Source organism: Patella vulgata, chromosome 6 (assembly GCF_932274485.2).
Source record: "Patella vulgata chromosome 6, xgPatVulg1.2, whole genome shotgun sequence".
In the NCBI taxonomy this organism is placed as follows: Eukaryota; Metazoa; Mollusca; class Gastropoda; family Patellidae; genus Patella; species Patella vulgata.
Window position 1 is genome coordinate 44,117,401 of NC_065884.2, and position 16,482 is coordinate 44,133,882.

General features: G+C 34.1%; 1 protein-coding gene across 1 annotated transcript; it reads left to right on the plus strand.

Annotated features, from left to right (window-relative positions):
* Positions 1-883: 883 nt before the first annotated feature.
* Positions 884-16,205, plus strand: LOC126824751 (V-type proton ATPase subunit C 1). Its single transcript, XM_050554108.2, has 13 exons — positions 884-1,014; positions 7,427-7,601; positions 7,975-8,042; positions 8,746-8,831; positions 9,090-9,184; positions 9,659-9,750; positions 10,245-10,343; positions 10,498-10,566; positions 11,308-11,400; positions 11,905-11,998; positions 12,480-12,577; positions 13,436-13,565; positions 14,905-16,205. Exons 2-13 carry the CDS (start codon positions 7,467-7,469, stop codon positions 14,995-14,997), a joined length of 1,152 nt encoding a protein of 383 aa, XP_050410065.1. The 5' UTR covers positions 884-1,014; positions 7,427-7,466; the 3' UTR covers positions 14,998-16,205.
* The last annotated feature ends 277 nt before the right edge of the window (positions 16,206-16,482 follow it).

Here is a 16,482-nt window from a genome sequence, read left to right on the forward strand (position 1 = left end):
AAATTTCCCCTCATAGCATAGCCTACTGTATGGCGTATATGCCAGTCTTCATTTCCCTCGGGTGCGCGACAGGGCTCTATTCTCAATCCTCTCCTTTTTATCATTTATATAAATGATATTGTGAATGATATCACATCAAACTTTCTACTTTTCGCTGTTGATATTTCCCTTTATCTCAAAATTGATGATCCTACCCAATGCGCAGATACTCTAAACAGTGACCTGGATAAAATTAACTGGTGGGCTAAAACATGGCTGGTATCCTTTATATACACACACACACACACACACACATTTGGCGGTTCCGTTAATTTATATTATTTTATAATACAAACGTTATAGTTCAGCAACCCCCAACCCCTCTCACACACACGCGCCACACGCATACAAGATCACACATGCACCCACACTCTTTGACACGCGCATGTGCTTTTGAGGTAGTGCAGGCTGCCAAGTTTGATATATTGAGTGGATCTGTGTGCCGCTGAAAAGTCTGACTTCATTTAGAGTCGGAAGGGATCAAGAAGTAAAACATAAATTAGGAAAGTAGCCTACAAAAATGACGTCAGAGCCTATGATAATATATTCCTTTCACCGGGTGTAGCAATATATAAAGTTGATCAACTCCCTTCAATATTTTTATCAGATAATTGTGATATGTAGGACTTTTTGGGTTTTAAAGATAAAGATCACCAAAATGTTCATTAAATTTGATAGGCCAAGAAATGACATGGATCTTATTAAAATACTAAATTATTACTAGTCTGAATCCAAATACACCGAAAAAGTCGTAGAATACCGATTGGTTTTCACTCGGCAGATTTCAGTACCACTCGGCAAACCTCGGCAGATTCCCGTACTCCACATCTAAATGTAGGGTACCGGAATCTACCGAGGTTTGCCGAGTGGATTGGTTTTGTGTACGGTGTCACGTGAACACAATATGGAGGCTGTCATTTATTGACACAATTTAGATATCCTGAGACAGTTTGCTGACGATTTACTTCTGAAAGAGTAAGTTGGCTAATCTTATAGTTGGACAATTTCGCAATAGGCTATAAAGTTAAATCATTATTACACGTAATTAAATCTAAAGTTTATCACAAAAGAAAGGAATACACAAAACGTCAGAAATTTATCTGTCCTTGTTTGTCATGTGACGAAGCGAAAGTCATCTTCTACCATGACATGATCAGTGATTTTTTGTGGATGTTTGAAGATATTATGGGGGCTAAACCTCTTTGAAATCATCATCCAAAATATATATATTTGATTTTGTTAAATTTGATATTCACTGATGTGCGATTGTCATGGAACTCAAGTGAAATGCATGGTAAATGGTATGTATGGTGTAGCCTACAGTAACTAATTAATTACTATTCACTTTTAAAAACCGCAAGGGTACTGCCACTGGTATTTTTTAAAAAATGCTGCCACTAGACTAGAGTCGTACACAGTCATGAAAACCCCCCAAAAAACATCAATATTCAAACAGTATGATTTTGGCATTCATTCATCAACAGCCATAGTCTACTCTGACCATTTATTTTATGTATTTATAATGAGTGGAGATAGGCTAACATGTATAATCGATTTAAAATCAGAAATGTTTTGTTTAAAATCTTGACTATGTTGTGTTTAAAATCAAAATTAGCTTCCTTGGTTATGAAAATGAATGATAGATGTAAATTACACCTACCCGGTAACAGATTAGCTGCAATATTGTACCAATATGGTGTCTGCTACGATTGGTACATTTAAAGATACATTATGGGAGATTCGATAACGAGTTGGCAGTTCTCACTATAATAGTTAAAAACTAGATAATGTAAAGGCAATTTTCTGAAAATTTAATTCAAATTGATCCACTATGAACTAAGAACAAAGCGATTGAATTTCCGCCTAGCCTTGATCATCATTACTAAGGTCAGTACGATAAACAGCATAGTCTCGATTATCCATTTCATCAATAAGTCGTGAAGTAAATTGGCTCACAATTCACTAAAGATCGTAGGCTAGCGGTGCCATCTAGAGTTGATTATGGTCTGGATAGGTTAATTAATGTTTAATTAATAATTTAGATAGACAGATTTAGCTCTTGCATAATGTATGTTTAATGTTGCTTTGTGCAAGATAAAATAGCCTCAATCGAATAATTTTCAATATACGTTGTCATAATTTCTTTTGAAATAAACGCTTTTATCACAATGTGGACATTGACCTTTCTTCATAAAATTATATTTACTGGTAATAACAGATAATCAACTATTTTATTCCTTCTAATCATTGTTATTAAACATAAACAAGTATGAGGATACGGTACTATGGACCAAGAATTGAGCAGGAACCGTGATGTCAAATCAATCGATGCACAATTGTCCAAGGAACAATCACAACAAGTTTCAAACGCTGAGCCTTTGCAAGAACAAGAACAAGAACAATACTTCATCAATGAAGCAATTAGAAAGAAATGATGGGACATTATATCTATGTGAACAACAATAGCACCAACTTGATTAATGATGACCAATAAGAGACATCACTAATAACCTTGAAAGCGACCTATTATAATTAAATGTATTACTGTAGCCTAAGTTATGATGCCAGTAATGATACATGTTTACTCCCGTCATGCCAAACATATGATAATACCGTACAAGCTTTTAAATGGTAGGGCCTAATAATAATTGATCAAAATGCTATTTATAACATCTAATATAATAATAAGTCACATTTACCTGGAAAGTAAATTAATAGGTAATAAGATTGTGAAATAGAGATTTAATCAGGTTTTAATGATAACAACTTGAAACACTCAGCAAATTTAATTAATAATAACATGGTAATTATGTTGATATTAGAGGATTTAATTTATCAGAAAAGAAAAAAAAAAGATATTGACTTTGAAAACCCTGAAAGATAAAGTAAATTAGTGAGTAGCAATTAATCAAGCTGTGATGATGATTTGCCCAGGTTCAATTTCACCCATTTTTTGACCTAAAACAATGAGGAAATGTAATGAATCTAATTATAGGTTTAATGGTATAAAAATGACAAGACTTGCATGAATTAGTACATTTATTTTCAATAATAACAACCACTTTACAGACCTAATAACCTGAAATATGAGAGAGAGAAAATACAAACCAGGCCATTTCAGAACTAACACATGGACCTCTTTTTTTCAATAATTCGCTTACGCGTAGGAGTCTTTTGCACTGGGAGGAAGCCAGATGGCCTGAAGAAAACCCATGAATCGAAACCAGAAGTGACAGACCTTATGATCTGAAATGCATGCATTAGAACATTCAACCAGCCAATCCCTCTTCTGAAAGATGAAGAGAATTGTTAAATCCATGAGATTTTAAGAGATGATAAAAATGAAATAATATAACACCACCACTGTATTTGGGGGATAGATAATCTTAAATATTATCATCAATTATAATATAGCTCTTAATCTCTGTTCAGCATAGGTTTATATCTCCATATGGGATGGCTTCCTGTAGCCAATTCGTCTTTTTCTTGCTGATATTCCTGGAGAATTCTTTAACATTTGATCAGTAGACAGGTGGGATTTCAACTGTGGTGTTCTATAATAGTGCTGGGTATCGCGACTGGAGTCACGATACGACACGTATCGCTATTCAGGTGCTACAATACAATTCGTATCCCGATTCATCACAAGTCGATATTTACTAAGAAAACAACAGGATGGCGAGAATTTTTAGTTCTGTCGATAACGAAGAAATAAAACTGTTTTGTATCACAATATTCATAAGGACCAAAACAGTTTAAAGTGTTTGTTTAACTATGGATGATGTTTGACATGGATAATTGAGAGTGACAGGCTAGTTACTGAAGTGACAAAAAAACATAAATAATAATAAAAAAATTGATACAGTGTATCATGATTCAATACGCGAATTGCGATACATCAATTCAACAATATATCATGCCAGCACTACTCTATACATGAGTTTTAAGAAATATATTAAACATTAAACCTTAGATTTCGAGAACTAAGTATAGAAAAGGGAAATAATAAAAGGTTAATCTTTATCATGTAGGATTATTGGTTGTGAAGGCCTACTATTAGTTTGTTTAAAAAAAATAGACCTCAAATTAAGAGAACCGTTTATTTCAAAATTATGAAAATTTTGTTGTTGCCCATGACTTCTTTATTTCTACATGGATTGAAGTTTAGAAGGTGAAAGTGGTGCAAATATTAAATATAAGAAGAATTAACTAACAAAATCTACACTCATGACAAATTCCTGTGTTACTATAAACTGTAAAAAGTAGAACCTTTATTACTATGTATTTATTGATAACAGTACTTTATAGGTCATACAATAGTATATTCAGAAAATATACAGTCTTTGTCCCTTTATCAATAGTCCTGCACTCCTGTAAGGTATGAATGAATAAATAAAATTGATGTAACATCCTACTTTTCTTCTCCAACCAAGTTAATGAAGACGGAAGACAGGTATATGCCAGATAGTGCACTCTGAGAGAAATTTTTCCCATTGAATTCTGTCATGGGTTCTTTTACGTGCACACCAAGATGTGCATATGACCTCAGTTTTTTTATCGCATCCAAATGATTATTAACAAGAAGGAAAAAGTTGAAACATACAGTATAGTGTGCAATAGTCCATAAAAATAAAGTTAGACCTGTAAAATACAACTAACACTAACTGTACCAGATTTGAACAGAAATCAGGGTTGTACTCCCATATATTCATGTGATCATGAGTTTTGCCCCTAGGTCTATGAAAATAACAGAAACTATCAAAATAATGACAGTCCACTAAAGATAAGGTTTATAAGACCTATAGTAGAAATGGTTGTTACACCCACATATACATATAATGGACATATTATAATGTAGCTGTTAGTTCTAGGACATGGTTCCAGTAAATTCTATAAGCCAGGATTAATTTAACAGTCCATGTCCTCTATATGATAAACGTGCTAATTGTCCCCCGCCTTTCGAAGAAAGCAGGGGACTATTAAAATGGGTTCGTCCGTCTGTCTGTCTGTCCGTCTGTCTGTCCGTCACACTTTTTGGGACACAATAACTCTCTTCCTAATTGAGCTAGAATGTTCAAACTTGGTGTATGTGTTTATTAGGTCAATGCCTTGATGGAGTTCGAAGATGAGCATTTTCCGCTTAGGGTAAGCAGAGATAAGCAATTTGATTGGTTGATGCTTTGGGACACGATAACTCTCTTCCTAATTGGGCTAGAATGTTCAAACTTGGTGTATGTGTTGATTAGGTCAATGCCTTGATGGAGTTCGAAGATGAGCATTTTCCGCTTAGGGTAAGCAGAGATAAGCAATTTGATTGGTTGATGCTTTGGGACACGATAACTTTTAATTGAGCTAGAATGTTCAAACTTGGTGTATGTGTTTATTAGGTCAATGCCTTGATGGAGTTCGAAGATGAGCATTTTCCGCTTAGGGTAAGCAGAGATAAGCAATTTGATTGGTTGATACTTTGGGGCACGATAACTCTCTTCCTAATTGAGCTAGAATGTTCAAACTTGGTGTATGTGTTGATTAGGTCAATGCCTTGATGGAGTTCGAAGATGAGCATTTTCCGCTTAGGGTAAGCAGAGATAAGCAATTTGATTGGTTGATGCTTTGGGACACGATAACTTTAGTTCTAATTAAGTGAGATTGATGAAACTTGGTGTATAGTTTCATTACAGTAATACCTTGACTAAGTTTGATAATGAGCATTTTCTGCTCAGGGTAAGCAGAGCGATACGCAATTTGATTGGTCGAGACTTTGGAAAACAATAACTCTACTACTTTGATTGTCCCCCGCCTTTCGAAGAAAGCAGGGAACTATTAAAATGGGTTCGTCCGTCTGTCTGTTTGTCTGTCTGTCCGTTCCGCTTATGGTAAGCAGAGATAAACAATTTGATTGGTTGATCTTCGAATTGAGTAAATGTTCATGCTTATTGTCCCCCGCCTTTCGAAGAAAGCAGGGAACTATTAAAATGGGTTCGTCCGTCTGTCTGTTTGTCTGTCCGTTCCGCTTAGGGTAAGCAGAGATAAACAATTTGATTGGTTGATGCTTTGGGACACTATAACTTTAGTTCTAATTAAGTAGATAAACAATTTGATTGGTTGATGCTTTGGGACACTATAACTTTAGTTCTAATTAAGTGAGAGTGATGAAACTTGGTGTATAGTTTCATTACAGTAATACCTTGACTAAGATCGATAATGAGCATTTTCTGCTCAGATTAAGCAGAGCGATAAGCAATTTGATTTGCTGAGACTTTGGAACACAATAACTCTCCTTCGAATTGAGTTAAAATGTTCAAAATTGGTGTGTATGCTTATTGTCCCCCGCCTTTCGAAGAAAGCAGGGGACTATTAAAATGGTTTGTCCGTCGTCTGTTTGTCTGTCTGTCCGTCACACTCCTTCGAATTGAGTTAAAATGTTCAAAATTATTATAACCAGGTATTGATAAAAGCATCAATTGAGCAATTCCAATACAATCCAATACAATGAATATAGGCAAGGTAAATAAACAAATAAATGGAAAAAACAAATTGAAAAAGAAACTATTATAAATTAATTAAATATGTAGTATGCAATAATGAATTGACATTTAATGACAGAAAGAAAACAGTGAACTTTGCACAACTTGCAGCAAGATGGAAAATAGACCCGTTGATACAACCAAACTCTAGATCTGTAGGCATAGAGCATGTTTTCCCCTTAATATGCTATAATTATTCCATCAAAAACATTGTATGCTTAGACTATAAGTAAAGATATACTGTTTGATTGTTCAATACTTTGTAAAAGATAATTTGTGATAAATTTATATGTGTCCTGTAATTATTTTCCTATTTCGGCGGGGGACATCAGCCTCACTGTTGGCTTGTTTCATCCTGGTTTATGAGAATGATCGGAACCGTGTTTCAGTATTAATTTTGAACAATAAAGCCTACTATTACGTTCAACTTTAGTCATAAAAACTTTTTAGTAGCTCGTGTTTCCATGTGATAAACCTGCCCTCTTCTTGACTAAGCTTACTGAGAGAGAGAGAAATGGGGTTTAACGTCCACTCGACGCAGACTAGGTCATTTTGGGACTAACATATGGTTCAATTTTATTTCCATAATTCGCTTGCGCGTAGGGGTCTTTAGCAGTGGGAGGAAACCGGAGGACCTGGAGAAAACCCACGAGGTTGGGAAGGCGACCCTACTCCTTGTCACGTACAATAGGGGATTCGAAACCACGCCAGTTGACTCAATAACAGGCCTCGTGATACAGCGCGCGTGCTAACCATTAAAGGGTTAAAAACAAATAGAAGATGATTAGCCTCGTAGGAGTATGTTGGAATCAGGTTATTGCAGCAGTTTTAATTCAAATTTTTTATTTTTTTTATTTTAGAATTATTTAGATCTACCTAGATCTACCAAGTCATAAGAAAATGTCCAATGAATTTTGGCTCATCTCGGCTCCTGGGGAGAAGACTTGTCAACAAACCTTTGAAAGACTAAATGCAGCAACTCAAGGTCCCGAAAAACTGTCAACAAATTTTAAATTTCAAATTCCAGACCTGAAGGTAGGTGTGCTTAATGTTTACTCGTTTTCATACAAATAGCAGAGCAGTCATGGTCGCCAACATTACTTGCCTCCCAGTGGTTCACAACCTCATTCTCAAATGATCATGCTTTTAGTGCTCACAGCAAACATTCACCAAAAATTATCATGCATATGACAAATCAAGGGGGAAAAAAACTTAAATAACCCTAGGACAATGCCCACTAAGAATTATAATATCTAAATCGGTATGGCAAAACACCCTCTCCAATGTAAAGATATGAACAGCAACACCATTTGGGCATATCAAAATAACTATTGCTACATAACTTAACCATCATTATATAGTTTCTTTATATATTAAGTAGATAATGTTGTCATCAATTTTGTTTCAGGTTGGAACATTGGATATATTAGTTGGCCTGTCTGATGAATTGGGTAAACTTGATGTTTACTGTGAAAGGTTAGAACATTCACATATGTTGCCATGCTTAATTCTGAAACAAGATAATTTTTGTTGCACATTTGCATTTAAATCACTTGGCCTATGACTTCTGCTTGTCTTTGAAGGTTATCTTGACGCCAGTAGCCTATTTCTTCAGAAGTCCAGGTCCAAACTATAGCTCCAGTTAACTATTAGTGATGGGTGTTGTGCACAAGACAAGGGATGGTTATTATTTGTGAAACAATTGATACTACTTTATATATGAGTTCACATAGCTAACAATGTGCTTTTGCACTAACGAGAACTAACCTAAAACGTTGCTTCTAATGGAAGTAGAATGTAGATGTTCATTATGTGAATGTATGGACTGAGTTTGGTGATGAATACAAGCAGTGATAAGTCATTTGATTTGATGATGCTTTTGAACACAATAACTTTTAACATTTTTAAATGCCATTTGTGAACAAGGGAGGAGCAAAAATCATCTTCTTCGCCTGTCTAACAAATGGGGCTTTTAGCTGAATGTAAATGTAACCTTGTAGAATACATATGATTAGGAATCAGACAGTTTCATTTTCATTCCATTCATTCACTAGAATTGGTTTTCAGCCACATTTTTGTTCTTATGTCCCATTTAGTTATAAGCGACCTAAGTTGCTCCTTTCTTTCCTACCATTTAAGAACAACAATCAAGCCTAAAAACATTTGGTTTTTTTTTAAGTGTAACAAGAAAAATTGCTCAGTATATTGGTGATGTTTTAGAAGATACAAGAGATAAACTTCAAGCAAATCTTAAGGTCAATGAAGGTAATAATACCTTATAACTCAGATAGCATATTTTAATCAAAGCCATATAAAAGAAATGTTCTGGTTCTCAGATAATCCTGTGTCACATTTACACACTTTTATTGGCGTAGAAGAATTCAAGAATTGATGCATACAACATTAAAGATGGAATCCCGACAATTAGGTGGGAATACCCAATCATAAGTTTATTTTCCGTCTCTTTCCGGATTCAACTTTAAGTATATATATATGTCTTTGTTTGATCATTATATATTTCAGCACCACCTGCTAACTATCTGCAGCGTTTTCAATGGGATCTAGCCAAGTATCCTATTAAACAGTCCCTTAAAAGTATTTCTGAAATAATTGCTAAGGTGAGTAGTTTAGTGTGGTATTGCCGAATACATTGCAATATGAAGTTGCGACAGTACATCTCATATTTGCCATGAACCCGTATTTTTATCCCTTTTTATTTGCCCACATTGTAATGTTGTCGTACATGTATATTATCGTTTCTCCAAACTGTCTGACTGTCATCTGTGAGTGCTAGAACATAAGTTCTAAATTGGTCTTGTCAGTAGGCCTATATAACATGAGGGTCAGGACCATTTGTCTTAAAATTGCTCAAGACTCATTGGTCAATTCAAACATTGATGGACCTCTGCTGCATAGCTATAAAAAACAATGACCTGTAAAGAGGGATTGTGCCCTACAAAGCCTAAATTTGTACTTGACAATGATTGTGACAGATGCCTTAATTCCAAACTGGCCACTTGGATTTTGTAGAAGTATTTGCCTGTAAAGAAATTTTCACGTGATATATATATTGATTTTATTTTTACTTGTAGCAAGTTAATCAAATAGAATCAGATCTGAAGACTAAAGCCACATCCTATAATAATTTAAAGGGAAACTTACAGACGTTAGAGCGTAAAGCTACGTAAGTGTTTATTCTTTGGAATATTATTTATAGAGAAGTGGTCAAAGTTATTCCGCTGTCACTTTCTAATTTATATTGCAAAAGATTATGTGTAGCAAATCTGTACCCTTTGCGTTTAATAGCATACACTACATCATTTGGAGATATAATTAGATATATGCTGATGATAACCAACTAACCCAACTATATATTTCATTTAGTTCATCAAACAAAGCAATTTAAGACATTTGGATTTCGGGACTAACATATGTTTCAGTTTTATTTCAACAATTCCCTTTAGCTGTTGGAGGAAACCGGTAACCCGGAGGAAAGCCACATAATTGTGCAGGCTGTCCTACTCCTTGTTATGTACCAGCTGGGTATCAAAACCTCACCATTTGACTCAATGACAGACGTTATCAACTAAAGTTTCATTGTGTTTTACAGTGGAAGTTTATAATTACTTTATATTTTACAGTTGAAGTTTATTAACTTAATTGTTTTATATTTTACAGTGGAAGTTTATTAACCCGTAATCTAGGTGATATGGTTAAAAGAGATGATTTTGTCTTAGATTCAGAATATCTAACAACACTTGTTGTGGTTGTACCAAAGTATGTATATGTATTTTTTTTAGTAAAATTCTTATTCAAAATATATATATTATTCACAATGTGTGAATCTCTCATTGTTTTTGTATCCGCAAATGAAGTGTGACCATATATAAGTCGATGTAAACATTATGATTTTTGTTTCATTTTGTTTTAGAGCAATGATTAATGATTGGAATTTAAAATATGAGAAACTGACTGACATGGTGGTACCAAGATCATCAAAGTAAGTAAACTATAATGTACAAGTTGATATCCTTGTTCAATTAGTATTATGCATTAATTCCCAAAATCAAAGTAATTATCTCTTGCTCAGCGGCAATTTGGGAAAAAGTTGAAGCCAGGCAAAGAGTCTATAGAATTGACATTAAAGTCTATGGGTAAAATCAATGGTGGTCTGCCTCCAAATATATTAATTAGTTGTCTCCAATTTAAATTACATCAAATACTTAGTATTATCAGGTTTATTTTTTGTGTCTGTAACTCATTCAGTCTTTGACCATTTTAATCTTCCTTTTTTTCATTGAATCACCACAATGTGATCAATAGTGGCACTAGATATATGTTGATTGATAGCAGTCTTATTTTAGATGTCCAGGTCCACAAATTAACTATTAAGGGGAGGGTGAAAGGGGCGATCGACTGCGCTGTAGCCAGGGCCCCCAATTTTAAAGGGACCCCCAAATTAGTTCTAATTTTATATATATACATCTATCTATCTACCATACTGACATACAAATGATATTTCTATGAATGTGACAAACAATGACCAGAATATACAGCCATTTCACTGTTGGTGCAAAGGTTCAAATGACATTTTCATACATTTTCAGCTATGCAGGTTCAACCACATAATCCATGTTTAACTGTATCATGATCCATAGAAAATATCCTTTGATTAATTGTTTGATGTGATATACAGTAGTTTAATTTTAAATTTTTAAATATTATTACTTTTTTTTATCAGGAAGATATTTGATGATAATGAAAATGTATTATGTACAGTGACATTATTTAGAAGAGTGGTTGATGAATTTAAACATCACTGTCGAGAAAATAAGTAAGTTTATTACTGGAATACTGTTTAAAATATTTGTTGAAAGTTTGATTAGGATTGATAGGTGTCATCAATATATCAGGAAGTAATTTACAGCTACTGTTCTTCATTTGAGGAATGTTGAATCTCTTGCTTACAAACTACAATATTGTTAAATTTTAATCTCCAATAAGAATATCTGTCAAAAACAGATTCAATTCGCATTTCGATTCCTCGGTCGTACGTGACAATGAGTAGGGTCACCTGTCCAACCTTGTGGGTTTCCTCCCACTGCTAAAGACCCCTACACGCAAGCAAATTATTGAAATAAAATTGATCCATGTGTTAGTCCCAAAATGACCTAGTTTGTGTCAATTGGATGTTAAACCCGATTTCTCTCTCCCTCTCTTGTTTTTTAAGACAGCTCTATATTGTTTTCATTTACGGGACACAGGATCATGGAATTTTATTTTGTGTGACAGTTAATCCATGGCAACATATCTTACACGTTTTATAATTATTTCCTAGATTTAGTGTACGAGACTTTACCTACAGTGAAGAAGAAATTCAATCGGGTAAAACAGAATTAACTAAACTAGAAGCAGATAAAAAGAAACAATTTGTAAGTATCCTCTTTAAATTAGATTTATATAGTGAAATCTTACTGTGTAAACCAGGGTAAATCATACAGAGCATCAGTATAGTCTGTTTATTTTTGAGGCCACCATGGCTCAGTAGGCAAGACGCAGGCACTTGATTTTCCAGTATGGTTTCACTATTTCACTAATGTAGGATGGTGGGCCTGACAAAAGAATTATTGACACTTTGAATTCGAAATAGCATAGGCTGTAGTACCAGTGTCCGGGCCAATTTTCTAGATAGCACACTGCATAGCGATGCTTTATATACAGACAAATGGACAGGGTTTGCTTACTCTTTCCAAAACATATCACACTTTCAATCTTTGTTTTGTTTTTGTGCGTCAATTATCCATCATTACTACCCTAAACCATTATGGATGCTACTAATTATTTAAAGATTCTGTGAATTTCTTCAAAACATTTCTCTAAATGTATATGCAAATTTCTGTTTTATCATTCTAGGGTCCACTCGTAAAATGGTTAAAAGTGAATTTTGGTGAATGCTTTGCTGCTTGGATTCACGTGAAGGCATTAAGAGTGTTTGTTGAATCTGTATTGAGGTATATAAGTGTTTTAACAACATTATTCAGAGTAATGCGACAAAGATTTGAATATTTTTAATAATTACCTCTATAGTTATTGCCCCTGCCAACTTTGTACAATATTGTGTATGGTCATTAATAAATAGATTATATGTATCATAAGCACTAAGTTAATTAGTAATTTGAACTGTTTAGATGGCTAGCTTATGGGGTAACACGAACAACAGCGATACAGACAAAAACACACAGGAGCATTGTAAATTTCAAAACTAAAGGGATCAAATCTTTTTCTAGGTTTTGGTAAAAGTGATTTATTTAATTCATTCTGGCTATTAGCAGTCAGACTTAAGACACTGTCACAAATTCAGAAATTTGTAACATTTGTCAGGCCCTGTATGTAGTTCTCCAAATGCTGCTGGTGTTTTATTTTGGAAGAAAATAAAATATAACTATAACAAACTAAAATAAACAGAACAAGCAAACAAAATAAAACATAAATAAAATGAAATAAAGCACTACAAACAAAATAGAAGAGAGAGAGATTAATGTCCACTCAACACAAACTAGGTAATTTCGGGACTAACACATGGTTTAATTTTATTTCAATAATTCGCTTGCGTGTAGGGGTCTTTAGCAGTGGGAGGAAACCCACGAGGTTGGACAGGCGACCCTACTCCTTGTCACGTACAAACGTGGAATCGAAACTACGCCAGTTGACTCAATGACAAACCTTACAACAAAATAGAATAAAGCATAGCAAAATAAAATAAAACAAAGAGAAAAGAAAATGAAACAAGCAACCCATTCTATTACCCTCTTTAATCATAACTGTTAGAATTTAGTACATCATGTTTATAATTATCAATATATTTATAGATATGGTCTTCCTGTCAACTTTCAAGCCATTGTAATTCATCCTAATAAAAGATCCAATAAACGTTTAAGGGATGTTTTGAATCAGTTGTATAGTCATCTAGATAATACAGCTTTATCACAAGGTGGTGATGTAAGTAAATACATTGATATGTTAATATATTTCCTTTGTATATGTTCCCTAAAAATAATGAAAACTCAGTGGGATTGTTCATTAAGGTGAAAGGATGAACAAAGTCGAATCCTGATATGCCTTTCAATAAATTTGTCACATGAGTTGAATTGTCATCTAGTATAAATAATTAGTCTGGAGGCTGAGTGCAGAGGGGCGTGGGTTCATCAAATGGGCACAAAACCAGACCCAACTTTCCTATAGTATATGTGTAGAATACGATGCCGAGTGGTAATCAGTCTTCCGTTGGGGTGCTTTCAAGATATTCGGAGTCAAAGGTCAAATGAGGTCTTGTACACTGAAATGAATATGCAGCCATTCTTGTATCATGAAAACATGCTGAAAATGATCAAAACTAATCACTCTTTCAATAAAATTGTAAACTTGCTAAATTCAAATTTCTGTTTTTGCAGTAGGAAGATTTAACGCAATACACGTCTGCTTAAAATATAAAGAGAAACCAATCTGATTAAAATTCAGATCTATATTTCGTTTCGTTTTTTTATACTTTCAATGGCCTACACTACATGAAGATCTGACCTGTTGTACTGTGAGGTGGCGTCAGGGGTCATATGAGCAGCTTTTGACTCTATGACGTCAGACATTGATTAATCAATCGCCGTAACAGACCGTTTCATTGGCCAATTCCTCACATCAACTAAAATCCTGTTATATAACAACTCTTCCAGATCCTAGTGTTGTGAAGACAAGTAAAACAAAATTTTGAACTATAAAATAATAAAACGAAATAGGATCTGTGTTTTAATCAGATTGAAGAAAAACCTGTTCTAATTAATAATATGAACATTTAAAATTTATCTGTAGGGGGTCTTAGTACCGTACGTTTACTTTAGAATGTTGAAAAAGATCTTGCACAACAGGACCAAAAAACTTTGAAACCTGTATCAAAAATACATAAAAGGTGTCAAATCGAAAAAGATCTTGCAGAACAGGACCAAAACACTTTGAAACCTGTTTCAAAAATATTTAAAAACTGTCAAATTGAAATCTCTCCGATTTGGTTTGTATGACGATTGCTATACGTAATGAAACTAGTTGTCCAAAAAACAATTGTATAGTTTCATGGTTGGCCTCCAGTCTGTATGCCGTGTCCCCCTCCCCACTTTCACTGAGCCTCTGATCTAAATGTATGATTGGCACGTTGTCTGTACAATATTTGAAATAATGGTACACTGTCAACATAAAGGATGGCAAATATTAATGTGTGATTTGACAGCTTGGGTTCTTGTTTGTGTTAAAACCGTGTAAAAAATAATTACTGATTTCTTTTATATTTTAGGATATGGATATACCAGGATTAAGCATGGGTGGAACAGATTATTATCCCTATGTTTCCTATAAAATATTACTAGATTTAGTTGAGCCTCGTTAATATATTCAATATTTATATAACACAGTTTTATAGAATAGAAATAATAACCGTCTTTGTATTTACTTTATACTTGAATTCCATATACAATATATTACTATATTTCCACAAACATTCCAGAAAATAATAGATATTTCTTACTGTTCTCGTCAATATTAGGCTACAGTCTCTAGCACATGGATGGCAAATTTCTACTTTACTCTAGAACTAAAATAATATAAATTGCAATTTTTAGTCCCTGTTGTACAAATAATAGTCTAATAAAATGTAAATGCAATTAAATTATATGAAAACTAGTCAACCAATACATTGAGCTCAATCTTTGTGTAGGTCATTTTGTGTTTGTGCTGGTTGTAAAATTCCCTAAGAGGATTATTAACATGAACAATGTTATTTGATTTTTATACATCAATATTTAATGTAGTTGTGTGTATATTCTCATCATCAGTGTCTGGTGTCCTTCCCATATATAATATGTATGTATATTGTTATCCTCCATAGTCCCTCGTCAGTTGTAGGTCTACATGTTGGTAATTTCAGATCAGAGCTGTTGACAGAATTTTATACGCCCATATTGTACTTTGTATTTATTTTTTCCTTCTAGTGGGTTAGATACTGATTGATTTATGCAAGCTTAGTGTGTAAGTACCTTGGTTCTTTAGAGTCTGCTTCCACAAAAATGATATTGTAGACAAGACCAGGAGAGCTGAAGCTTGCTTCTGTATATTAGAACTTGATGTGTCTTATGATAGCCTGTATTATATATCTGTAACATAATTTTGCTGTTTTAATCATCTTTTAAAATATATGTAAGTTATGAAGAAACATGATCAGAAGTTTAAATAGTGCTACTTTAGAAATATTGATGAACATAGCCTCCTGTTTGATTAGTTTAGTACATACTATTGTGAATACCTGTTGAAATTTACCTGAATGTCTACCACTTCACAATTTGATCTTTCGTTTTGAGAAGATTAAAATTAGAAAAACAAAGTATAGGCCCTACATTTTGAAAAGCTGGAATTAAGTGTATGCAATTATAGGTTTAGTTGCAAAAAGGGGTTTCTTAATGACACAAAATTTATGGTACTATAGTTGCTGAAACATGGTTTCATTTTGTAAACATGATGTTTGTGCAAAGTGTGAGTCAAACCGACTCTATATAAATATGGCGAACGTGTAATAACCAAAATAAAGTATTGTCAATTTCATAGTATTGTTAAATATTTGCTTTGTTGATAATTATTTTTTATATCCCCATTTAAATGTGGTCTACAAAGTCATCACTTCTATCTGTCTGGGGGGGGGGTGGATGGCTGAATGGTTAGCGTGCGCGCGCTGTATCATAAAGTCTGTCATTGAGTCGACTGGCGTGGTTTCGAATCCCTGGTTGTACGTGACAAGGAGTAGGGTCGCCTGTCCAACCTCGTGGGGTTTCTCTGGGTCCTCCGGTTTCCTCGCACCTCCCACTGCTAAAGACCCCTACGC